General features: G+C 36.9%; 1 protein-coding gene across 1 annotated transcript in view; it reads right to left on the reverse strand.

Annotated features, from left to right (window-relative positions):
* Positions 1 to 8,773: 8,773 nt before the first annotated feature.
* Positions 8,774 to 12,670, reverse strand: part of AMPD3 (adenosine monophosphate deaminase 3) — a 27,702-nt gene continuing 23,805 nt past the window's right edge. Inside the window, 3 exon segments of the mRNA XM_010009989.1 lie at positions 8,774 to 8,950; positions 9,890 to 10,000; positions 11,095 to 11,268. Of these exon segments, the coding sequence (XP_010008291.1) occupies positions 8,774 to 8,950; positions 9,890 to 10,000; positions 11,095 to 11,268 (462 nt within the window).

The raw sequence follows: 12,670 nt of genomic DNA on the forward strand, positions 1-12,670 counted from the left end.
TTATTGATCTGTACTTTCAGTAAATTCTTTGGTCATTAACAGTTTCTGTTAACGACGACTTTTGATATTAACGGTTTGACTACTAGATGAAGCAATTTTTAACAGCACAACTACAGCTGCTAACTGCTGTTTGAACATCACAGTGTATTGCTACAGAAGATGAACCATGTCAGATGGCTTGACCTCACAGTTCTTATCCTTAAAAGCACTCACTTTTAGTTTCATGACAAATGTGAATAAAGGTGATGAGTTAGCACTAGTGATTATTAATTTGAAATTTTACTTCTGTAACTTGAAGATGTCCCACTGCCTGTTTTTCAGTAGCCAGTTATTGCTGCTTTTAGAGTTTACAGATACTGATATCCATCTGATCTGTGAGGAGTTGTAGTAGTATTTTAAATCTGTTTTGGAGAGTGTAGGCAGCTCTGTATATGTACTTGTGCACTTCTCTTTATTCTTCTAACAAGGTTATCTCCTAGAATATTTTTTTAAATGTAATATTTAGCATAGTATTATTAGCTTGGAAACACTAAACAGTTTCATACACAATCCTAAAAAAAGTAAATCAGTTTCTCTATAGTTTTTGATAAAGAACAGCCAAAATTAGTTTTAAACATTAGGCATATCTAAAGAGAATGCCATTATTTGAATTAGTGGTTAAGGTCTAGTTTAGTCGGATGCTGTGGTTTTATCTGCTTCTTTTGAGTTTTTAAAGTGATGAAATCAGTTATAAGGTGATCTAAGTAAGGTTGCTGTGCTTTATATCTTACAAGTGCAATATGCTTTTATGTAGCAGAGAGAAACTTCTTTAATAATGTTGCTTGCAGTGAGATGTGCATGTGACAACTCGGGAAAAGGGACATCACAATTGGAGTACAACAGTATTTCTGTGTCTAACAGAACAAAATGTTTAAGTGCTGAGTTTAGACAGTCTAAAATTAATTGTTAGTATTCAGGAAACCCATCTGCAGGCTTTTGTGCATAAATAGTGCTATGGAAATCGACTACTCTTGTAGAGAACTAAATGATTTATTTTTTTTTTATATGCTATAACAACAAATACTACTCTCTTGAGGTGATTGAGTGAGAAATACTCAAGTGTAGCATTCGAGGGAATATCAGCATAAATTCTGCTTACTGTAAGACTGCATTTTTAATTACCGTACTTGTTAAAATTTGATGACGCCGTAAGGCTGGGGCCTTTTATCACAGGCAGGTTCTGAACTAAAAGGCATGTGCACATATGGGTATGCACATCTGGGTTGTTTTTTCATAGTTGGCTACAAAGTAATTTAATTACAGAGGGGGCAAGATCTTGGTAATTTGTCTAGTATACTTCTGTTTGTTAAGGAATGTGTGTAGCATATGGTACCCATCTGAGCTTGGCTTATGGCACAGTTGTAAAATTGATCATAGGCATTAAGACAGATAAGCAATGGACTCTTGTATGTATCATCTAAAAGCCAGTAGGGCTTAGTGTGTAAATCTGTATTATTGAAAAAATCTGTTTATGAATGTATATAGCTTAGAACTAATTTTTTTCCTTTTGTTTTCTTAAGAAAATGTGTGGACTGTTTGGTTGCATATAGGCAACAACTAAAAATTGTTAATGGTCAGGGATTTTCCACTAAAATATTTGCAGATATTCCTAATCACATACTGGTTTGGTTTCTTTTTATTTTTTGAGCTTGCATTAGTGTGTGTTCAGAACTTTAAAATAACTTTTGAATTTTTTAAACTTTTCTATCACTGGAACAGAAAGAGCATCTAAATTAAAGCTTCAAGCTAACTTTATTTTTCAAGTATTTCAAGAATTATACTTCTGAGATTTTATAAGTTGACTTTCTGCTGAGAACTTACATGAACTTCTTAAAAGGTAATTTTGTAATGATGCAAACATGTTAATTGCAATTACAATATACTCTAGTGCAAAAATTATTTAAATAGTGAAAAAGTAAACTTTGTATTCTGTACAGCTTTTTTTAATTAAGTTGCTGTAATTCACACTACTGTGATATAGGTACTGTAATGTGTGCCTTGTGAAATATATGTACTGTATGTAACATGGGATACAGTCTATTAACACTGAAAAACTAGTAATCTGATACTGGTTGGTACTGCTTAGTCTAAAGTGCTACATTTAGCAAACAGTTTTGGAAATGGTAAAGGAATGACATTGGCCCAGGTACAGCAGTGGGCTCCAGGAATTAGTCCTTGAAATGTAAATTACTATGAATAGCTGTTGGTGGGGGCATTAGAACAAACTAAACTTTCTTGTGTTAAGTGATAATTTCTTACCGTTGTAATGTGAAATTGTAATTGAAACATTTTAGATTGTATTAATAGCTAAGGACATTCCAGTATATTAAACTTTGTGTATGAATGGTGCAAGTTACTTTGGAAGAAATGTTCTTTTAAGCTTAAGGAATCTCTCGGCTTTAATACCACAAAAGTCTGAAGAGTGAATATTAATTTAAATACAATTCAGTTGTACAGGTGCTGTGGTTAAAAGGATGCCCTTGTGAGTCAGATGTCTTTTAAACGTTGCATTGTGGTACTAACAAGGTAGCTTAAATGCAGATCTGCAGAAAAGACCCACTCTGATTCTCCCATTTTTCTTTTGGCAAAACAAATTGGAACATTCTGCAGGGATGGGAAAAGTTAAACAAACAGCTCTACTTTAAAGGACAGTATTGAGGAGTGAGTTTCTTTTGGGAAAAGTTGTTGGTTTTTTCCCCTCAGAGTAGTGTGATTCACTTTTTCCCCAAGGTACTCCATCATGTTTCTGAGGGTATTTTAAACCTTAAGAATGCTAATGTTTGGAATATTCTTCTCAGATTTTGCCTGGTTTTAAATAATAACTGAAGTGTATAATTAATATCACTGTTTCCTTTGTCTAGTTACTTGGTTTATCTGTTTGGATCTTTCAAAGCCAAGTGAAAAATAGGAGAGGAATTCATTGTAACAGACGAGCAAATTAAAATTGGAAACCTTTCCAGTTGACAGACACACCAGGAGGTGGGTGTACTTGAGGAATTGACAAATGTTGGTATTTACTAGATTTCAAGATTAGACACCTTATTAATGTAATGTGCATGTTTCTTTTTTTGTGGGAAATGGCATATTTAACTCACATATCTTCCCTTTGAAGAGAATTCTGTCTGTAATTATACAGGTTTTCTAATCCATACTAATTCCAGTTTTGGAAACACATGGCAGCCAGTGAGATCTCTGTGCTATAGGTTTGAACTGAGCTGTCAAATATGCTCCCCTCACCCCCAGCTGCATGTGCCAAATGCATTATTTTTAGAGGGAACATCTTGGCCATGGCTCTCTGTGCTTTGTGGCCTGCTGAATCCTGGAACGGCAGCCTTCTTGGATAGCTTTAAAGATGCTGGGTGTAAATGGGAGTTGTATGTTAACCTGTCTGACCTTAATTCTTAATACTGCGTACACATAATCCTTTAGTTTTGTATCCACTAAATATATGTGCTCTAATATCACTAATATTACACTGATTAATTCTTTTTCTGTTTAACGTTAAACCATTCTTGAAGATAACTTATTATAATGTTTTATCCTCACCTGTTTTAAGTGGGTGAATAGATGTCTGCTTTCTTAGAAGTGTCTTAAAAATTAGTAATTTCAAAACTGGGGGGTTTTAATTGTTGTGTGTTCAGATGTTTGCTTTTAAGGTTCTAGAATTTATCATGGGCAACATACTATAAAGATTAAACACTCTTTGCCTGTTGCTATGTGTAGCTGAAATTAACCTGTATGGGACAGTGGGTTTTTTTTCAGTAACTGTGGTGTAGGATCGCTAGATAATGGGTTTTGCTGTGAACTAGTCATGTTCCAAGGAATGTTATGTCTGAGGGATCTAATGACACATTCTACTTTTGTATCTATCTATCTATCTGAGCTGTCACAATGTTGATAAGCATGTGATTGCTTACCTCAATAACCTGTCATGGTTAAAATACTGAATAGGAGGCATAGGTTTTGTAGGCCTGAAATTAAAAAACAAACAAACAAAAAGCCAACAGTTTTGAGAACTTCGATGGAACTTTGTCCAGTGTGTATCTATCTGGTGGGTTGAATACCATCCAACAGGTAATTAAATGAGCCCTCTTCTTTGGTTCAAAGTGCTATTTGAAAATACAAGGTGTTGTGATGAATTAAGCTTAAATGAGTCAGAAGCCTGCCCTTCTGGAATTTGATTGTATGTATGTGGAACCAAATACGGGTTTGATACAACCATCTATGCTTCCATGCTAACGTGGCCCCAACCCACTTTAATAGACCTTCCAAAAACATTTTTCATGTGAGATGGTACATGCTAGTTATGGTTAGTGATTAATGAGTTACCAGTGTTCCTGTTTCACTATTATATATACTATTCTCTGTGCTGCTTAACATTGATATTTAGTGCTTTGAGAGGTATAGGTAAGAAATACACATTCTTCATTTACAGATGAATCTGTGCTCGCATGCTTTGTGAGTGCTGCTTGTGTACAGAAATGAAGAGTTTCTGTACAGAAAGAGACACATTTTCGTCTAAAATTGTTATTACATCTTCTGCTGAAGAAAATAACTTGTGTTAAACTTTTCTTTTTTCTCAAAAGTCATCTTGACTGTAGCAGAATGTCCATGTTGATATTATTTCATTTTGTCACTTGCTGGCTCTTAGTTGTGTTTTGTCAGCTAAAGCAGTCCTGCATACTGCTGAAACTGTTTCAGCTGTGGCTGTCAGAACTGTTCTGCTGCTACCAAATTCAGGTGGTTTGACTCTGGTTAACAGCTAGGTGAGGCTCCAGGATCAGGAAGAGATGCCACATGCCCTATCCTGATATCCAGTTGGAATGAGCAGGGAACCAGGGCACCAAGAGACAGCAGGGCAGCCCTAGAATATAGTTTCACTTCAGGACTTAATGCCTAGTCTTCTACTGGCACAAATCAGAACAGTTGTTTTTTTATAACACTGAATTCCTGTAAGTCAGCTAAGCTCTTAGCTCCTTCTCCTAAATAGTGCTTATTATCTTCTCTATCTATCTCCACTGGGGTTTTGTTGTTGGCTGTGGGGTTTTGGTTGGGTTTTTTTCAGTTTTCATGCTGTGGTAGTCCTTAATTTTGGTTTGGTCTTCTGTACTGCTAACAGGATTAGTTCTGCTTAAATGCAGAGATTTGCAGCAGCTACAATTTTATTGAGGTACACACAGACAAAAAACATGCCATATTATTTTATAATTTATTTATTAGTGTAATGTTTAATGCTTCCACAAGAGGCAAAAGATAAGCATGATTTAAACCCAGGCACAGAAAGAAAGAAGTGTTTACAGACATCCCTCCACCCACCTTTTTCAGACTTGGATTTTAACTAGGCAAGTAGAACAGAAAGGTTTAGTGACAAGTAAAGAAAAAAATGACAGGAGAAGATAAGGTGGCTCTGATGTGAGAAAAAACCTTGTATAACCCAGCAGCAGAGCAAATGCCTGAAGTTTGCTAAAGGAATATAACAGAAGAGCATCACTAGAAACTGTTCAGATAGGTATGTTGTAAACATCAAGTAACCATAATTAACCATTTTAGATGAAAGTACAGAATGCTCTGAGCTAACATTTAAGGAAGTCTTGAATAATGTTTGAACCTTAACACCAATCAAATGATGAGAAGATACGATATTCTCCCATTCTGAAGCAACACCCACCCCAGTCACCACCTACAGTGATGTTCTTCCAAGTCCCTTTCTGTTGGAGTAAAACACAAGCTGTGATGTAATGAGGTTTGGGGGCAGGGGGAATCAGCAACTGCCCTGCCTTGCATTTGAGTAAACATTTATGACAGTAATTTACACTGGATCTGCCCTTCATTACAAACACATCCTCAGACTGCAAGGTTATTTTGAACAGCCACACATCAGAACAAAAGTGCAGCTTGGAAAAAAAAGCAGCTGAGTTTTAAAAACTGAACTTGAGAATCAGTAACTTTTGCCTAATTAAAAGATGACCAAAAGAGGTGTAGTTACGGAAGCTTGAAAGGACGGCAGGTTTGTTTCCTAAATGCAACACTATTAGCTCAACTTATCCTTAAAAGCAGCACACATGGAAGCCCAGAGAGCAGAATCTGTGCTCATGGCCATTTGTGTGTTATTGTTATTATTGTCAAAATCCTAATTACTGTCCATTAACTATATTCAAATCCAGTTTGGTTTTTTTTCTTAATAAGAGCTACAGACATATTAGAACTTGATGAGCTTGAGGTAAGGAAAGATGAGAAGGTATTAAACATACACGAATTTGGTATAATATTAAGAAAACTAAGAGATCTAAGTGACAACAAAAGCAACACTAGTAGCAGTCTTAAGGTGAAACAACCCAAGTACAGTAATGTTGGTCAGATGAAAATACAATTCAGATTCTTCAAACCAAGCATGTTGCTTATTTCACCTGGACAGAGATGCTTTTCTCAGGTAACATTATGTTGATAACAATTGATTAGTAAGCTGTATTAATGAAAACAGGGTGTCTGCATTTTATGCAGCTAAAATGCTTGAACCACTGTTTTCAGACTTTGTCCTAAGAAAATTACATTCACCAATCCTGATAATGCATTATATGAGCTGCTAACAACAGTGAAGCCAACAGGCATTGTTGACTTAAGAACTTTGGACCATTGCATTATTGTACAGTTGAACAGTGTAGCCCAGTTTCGCTGTAGCACAGTCTTTTAGCTGCACAAGGAGTACAAAGTCTGGCAGTAGTTGAACACTGCAGACATTAGGCTAGGTTGCTGAAGAGCTGAAGTCAAGTCTCCCATCACCTGCCAATATGCCACTATATTTTAGATTAATAATACCTGCAATCACTGCAGCCCCGATGCATAACACGCTGTAATAGTGACTGGATGGTCAGGACTCTGCTCCTGTGCCTTGGTCTCCCTCGGAGCAGGCTTACTTTCAGGCTGCTTCCTAAAGATCTTTAGGTTTAGTCTCTCTTGTGGGGCTTTTACAGCTATAGGAGGTGATAGGGAATTCCTCCTTCCCTTACTTTGGTGTCATTTCCCTGCAATCACCATAAAGGACAGCAGATACATTTGAAAAGTGTCCTTGTAGGTATTGCTTTGAAGTGCCACAGCCTGAAGGGAGAGTGTATGTCTTCAATGCCTATATACACTTACGCCATTAATGAGTCAATTGCGACTAGTGACGTCGTCACTGCTACTTCTGGCTGCATTTACAAGGGAAAATGAGACCTGATCAGCTCTTGAAAGGAAGGATGTAGATGCCCAAACCATGGAAGGGCCTGGCCTAATTAATAAAAGTGGCACAAGTTGTCTGATGTAAAAAAGGTTTCTAGGTCTAGTGAGGCTTGACTGGTTAGTATTCATTATTTGCCTTTTTTGTGCGTGAATTTTCAGTTACTGTCTGAAGCTGCCTAACCTCCCTCTGTATTATATGAGATCCCAAAGGCTCTAACTGTAGGCTTGGTATCCTAGCTTAGGGAATCTAGGTCTCAAGAAGTGTAATGTTGGACTTGGAGGCATCAACATCCTCTGCTTCCCCTAGCTTTAAGTCTTTTTGGGTATGAAACTACATGCAGCTTCCACAGTACATAGATGCTTACTCTTTTCTGAATGTGTAGTACTGTGTCTTAAGAAGGATAAACAAATAAAAAAAAGAGTGAAAGTGATAAATATTTCAGTAACTGTATTTTACTAGCAACTCCATCATAAATAAAAAGTTTAACATGATTTGAAATGCCCTGTTTCAAGTGGGCTGGCTTCTGTACAAATAGACAGTTTGACTTCTATTTCAACTCCAACCGACTGAAATACAAACTAATGCAAATGTGTAAAAAAGATGTCAGAAGTAGGACCAGAACCCAGGTCTGGAGTTTCTACCACTGATTCATAAGAACACTTCCTTTGTTCAAGTAAAAAATTTCTCTTTACATGCAACCAAAATTATCTGCATAAATTTCTGAGTAATTTGAACTGGCATATCCACATATTCCCATTACAAAGCAATAAAAAAGTGTTCTCACCTTCCAAGGCAAAGTTTTCATTATATAATTACTCATTATTACAATGTACAATAGTGATGATTTTGACACCATGTTTTCCACTTACTAGATTAAAAAGCATTAATCTGCTGTTCTTCACAGACATCCTACATGACAACAGGAAGTAATTAGTCATTAAACAAGACTACCTGATTTTGGTTTTGCTTGTTTTCCAGTCTAACTGCTGAAACATTAAGATAAAAACTGTGTCAGAACACCTTCCAGAACGAAAGGCTAATCTCAAAATTATGCACCCCATACAAACTGCTAATGATAAAGGGTTAAACTTTCAAGTGCTAAAAGGCATGACTGATGCTGAGACTAGCAGGACAAAACCAGGTGCATGTGTACTGTGCCACATCTGCAGAATCCTAAGGTGCATATCACAGATGTGCTATGAATACTCTCTGTTGTTTTCCAAGCTACAATATAGTGTACAGTTAAGACAGCATGAAATAAATATTACATGAGTCTGAGTTTGCATTTAGTATTTACAGCCATCTTACAAAGCCTAATGTTGATAAAAACTGAAGTTTTTGCAATGAGAATAATGCATTAAACGATAATGGCAAACACTGTTTACCTTCCATAGATAATCTTTTTCTCTGTACTGTTCAGTTCTGTCTTGGTAGCATCAAAGACAGATGATTCAATGTTAATAAGCAATTTATCCTACTTTGGAGTGGTATGTTCTGGTTTCTTTGAGTTTGTAATTACTTTGTCAGAGTAGAAATCTCTTCTGTTCTCATAGCATCAGACAGGAAACTAAGTTCATTGCACAGTGTCTCATACCTGAAGGCCATCCGGATCTGTGCTACATTTGTTTTTCGAATGTCATTTCCTTCAGGCCCTTCTTTACAGTAATTCACCCCTAAGAATTTCTGTTTTTCCTGTGAGTGGGATTAAACATATAAAGGAAAAAGTCAGTTCAACTTATTTGATTTATTGTCTAACTGAGTATTTGTTAGCTGAATGACTCCAGTGCAAGTGAAAAGAGCAGCTTCAACCAGCTGGCCACTGAACTTTGTCTCAGAGTCTTAACCAGTTCTGGAGATTTTAAGGCCAAAGTTACACATATAATTACTCAGCAGTGCATTCAGTCTCACTTGCTGAAACCCTCTGTGCTACTGTTTGGTCTTTACTACTACACCTTTCATGTGAGAGGTCAAAAAGAGGCTTAGGTTTCTTTTGTTAGTTGAATATTGCACAAGAGGAAAATTTGTAATTGTCACTAAAGAATATTGGAAGAAACAGCAGAATATATTCAAAAAGCCCCCTTCACATACCAGATCCCTGGAGGCAATGTTTTAAAATGACACACAAGTAAAAGAGAAGATGCTCTAAAGTAAGTCCTAGAGAAAACCATGGATGTATAGAATTTTCAAACCAAAAGGGAATTTAATCTAATCTGACTGGCTGCCTAAACCAGACTATTTTGTGTAGTACTCCCTTCTTAGCAAACACATCTTTATTTTGACAGTTTGTTTTTACTCAGTGCAAGACATGATGTATGAAATTGCTGGCAGAGGGATATCACCCAAATAATTAAAGGTTTGGGACCGGAGGCAGAACTGAGTCTAAACAGGCACCTGGTCTCTGCATGTTTTGGGAACTCCAAAACAAAGCTGATGAGGAAAAAATGTAATGTTAATACTTTTTAAAATTTAAGACTGCATAGCAGATACTTTGTGAATGCTTCTGGAAAAGAGAATAGGGATGTGTGCAAATACATCACAGAAGCACCTACTATTCAATTTTCAGACTACCGACTTCTCAGTTCCTACTTGCCTTGATACTCGCAAAAAGGGATTTTTTTCAGCCATAATTACCTTATCTGACAATCCACTCTGTAGTACGCTGTTTCTTGCTATTTCACACAAGTCACAGGTACTTAGTTTCCACACCTGGGCTGCAATTGCATATTCTTCCATGAGAGCTTCCTGTATCACCAAAATATGTTTAATATTAAGTTAGGTGTAAATAGGATGTGTATGGAGATACGTACTTATTATTAAAGAAATTCATGTATGCTCTTTAGATAGCTGTGAAAAATTAGAGGTTTTAAGATTTTATCATCACAATTACTAATAAAAAGCATTGTTTATTTCATATTTCCCAAGGACAACTGTTAAACAATAGGCATGGGGTATCCAGTTATCTTAGGCTAAGAAATTGTAGCCTGTAGTCAGGATCCTTAGAGGCATTTCAAATGAGATCCCAGGGTATATGAACACCTTGGAGGATCTAGTCTTGTAACTCTTTAACGAATATCTACGTAGACAGATAGCTGGGCAATTTCTCACTTCTGACCTTCCACAAGGAGGTTGGGTCTGACTAGTGGGCTCTCACAGCTTAGGGTCTTCCACACTATATGTAACTCAGCTGGTGCTGCGTTACATCCATGCAGAAAGCCCCCACAGAAGCTCTCTTGTCTTTTCTAGCAGAGATATGTCATGGGCCAGAAGCCTGGGTGAAGCACACCAGAGCTCAGCTTGTCCTCACAAGTCAAGACAATTGAGCAATGTACAGGCCACTCTAAAGCACAACATGACTCAAGTCAGTGCCAACCACAAAACAGGGGCATCAGAACCAATGACCAGGCAGTTCTGTCCTGCCAGGCCACCCAAGGACAAGAATCAGTTCACTGAGCAAACAGCTGTCATCTTCAGAGATTCCACATTGTGTTTTTGTAATGTACTTCCCCAGATTTATTAGTAAGGAAACTGGACTTTCCTGGCACTCTAGAGGATTGTTTATGAAGGCTCAAACCTCCCTTCAGCCTCATCCTTCATTCTATACTTCAACAGCCAACACTGGAGAGGCAAGAGTACAAAAGAAACACAATTAGGAAATCAGACATTTCCCTGTGAAACCTAACAGTGAGTAGACTGAGAATGAGGAAGGATAATGAATGAAGTGACTTGAAAGACATGAAACTTGATATCCTAAGCAATGATATAAAATAGCTTTCAGGTCATTCTGGTCCTATGTGGTACTGCTGCCAAATTCAAAGACAAGTACTTCTTGTTCTTACCTTTGTATAATGAAACTGCATAGGATCATCCGTGGAGAGAGAGACGTGAAGTCCCTTATGTAGAAATTCCCGTAGTGGATTTTTTGAGTACTCCAGAAATAGGCTGTTGTTACTGAGTGGGGACATAGCAATGGGTATTTGTGCAAGATAATAAAGATACTGGAGGACAGGACTCTGCAAAACAAAATACAACCAGCATTTAATGGTACTAAGGGCTAATGAAAAAAAAGGATTTCCCTTGGATAAAATGGAAACAGCATTACAGAGGGAGGAATAAGACCCAGAAAATTTGGTTGACGCTAAACTGACTTATTTAGAAAGTATTTTAAAGTCTGAATTTTAGATGTTACTGGTTTTTATAAAAATAATTTACATTCTTCAAAATATATGTCATCCTTTTAAAAACATGGTGACTAATATTACTGTAGATTAGTAAGTATATATGACTATGCAGGGCACTGCATTTAATACTAACTGCATAGCTTCCCCCAAAACCTGAAAGTCACAGGAAACAGATATGTAAGAACTGCTAAGCAGTTTAGTTTTTCAAAACTGCAGTACAACAGGTAAAGTTTAGGCACAGAAAAGGTTTACATTTATTATACGTCATGTGGCTGTTGCACATAATATAAATCATTTGTAGTCACCTCATCTTTACTGCTATTCACTTAACCAACCTGTGAACATAATAAGTGCCATTACTATTATCACTGTTATTATTGTTATCATCATCTGCTATGCCAGGTTATCACACTGGGCTAAGCAGGAGAGAGTGAAGAGAAGAATGCTTTGGTCACATAGAGTCTTAGTACTACCATCAGGTTCTAATTTCAGGAATTACTGGTTCTGAGCATAACATCAGATATGATTTTTGGAAAGATTTTTCTTTTTTCTTGGGTATGTTAACAAACACAGAGAATTTTACAGCATAAAGCAGAAAACCCAACTTACAAGTGAATGCTTTCCAAAAACTTACAATAAACTCAGTGCAAGTCTGCCACCCACTGACCAATTATTTTAATTACAGGACAGTGGGCTGGGGCTGACTTGTGTGATGGTTTTCGTTAACTGATACACCAGGAATGATAACGTTTGTCCTGTCACAGTCAGCAAGCTGTAAATAAAATATTACTTTGTTATACAGCTACGTTAAATTTCTTGATCAAGTGATCCCAGTTACTCTAGATGTAAATAATCATAACCTTAATGAAGTTCTGAATGAAACCTGAAGTACAGGGATGCCAGTCAGGGAAAATGACCTTTGTCCTTCTGCAGAAGAAACTAGTTTTCCTTAAGTTCTTCTGGGATCTAAACCAGGAAGTAGCAACAAGTCTAAGCAGGTTTTTTCCACGTAATTTGCTCTGCTGGCAGGTGGTGTCAAGACCTTGACATATCTGTACAGTTGATCTTCTCTGTAAAGACATAGCTTTAAAATACTCACTTTGGAAAAGCTTTGTTTTGTAGCTGAAATAGAAAATTCAGCTGAGCTTATTTATTTCATAGAATCACACAATAGTTTGGGTTGGAAGGGACCTTTAAAGATCATCTAATTCCAACCCCCTGCCATGGGCAGGGA

The sequence above is a fragment of the Nestor notabilis genome, unplaced genomic scaffold (genome assembly GCF_000696875.1).
Source record: "Nestor notabilis isolate BGI_N333 unplaced genomic scaffold, ASM69687v1 scaffold18402, whole genome shotgun sequence".
NCBI classification, from domain to species: domain Eukaryota; kingdom Metazoa; phylum Chordata; class Aves; order Psittaciformes; family Psittacidae; genus Nestor; species Nestor notabilis.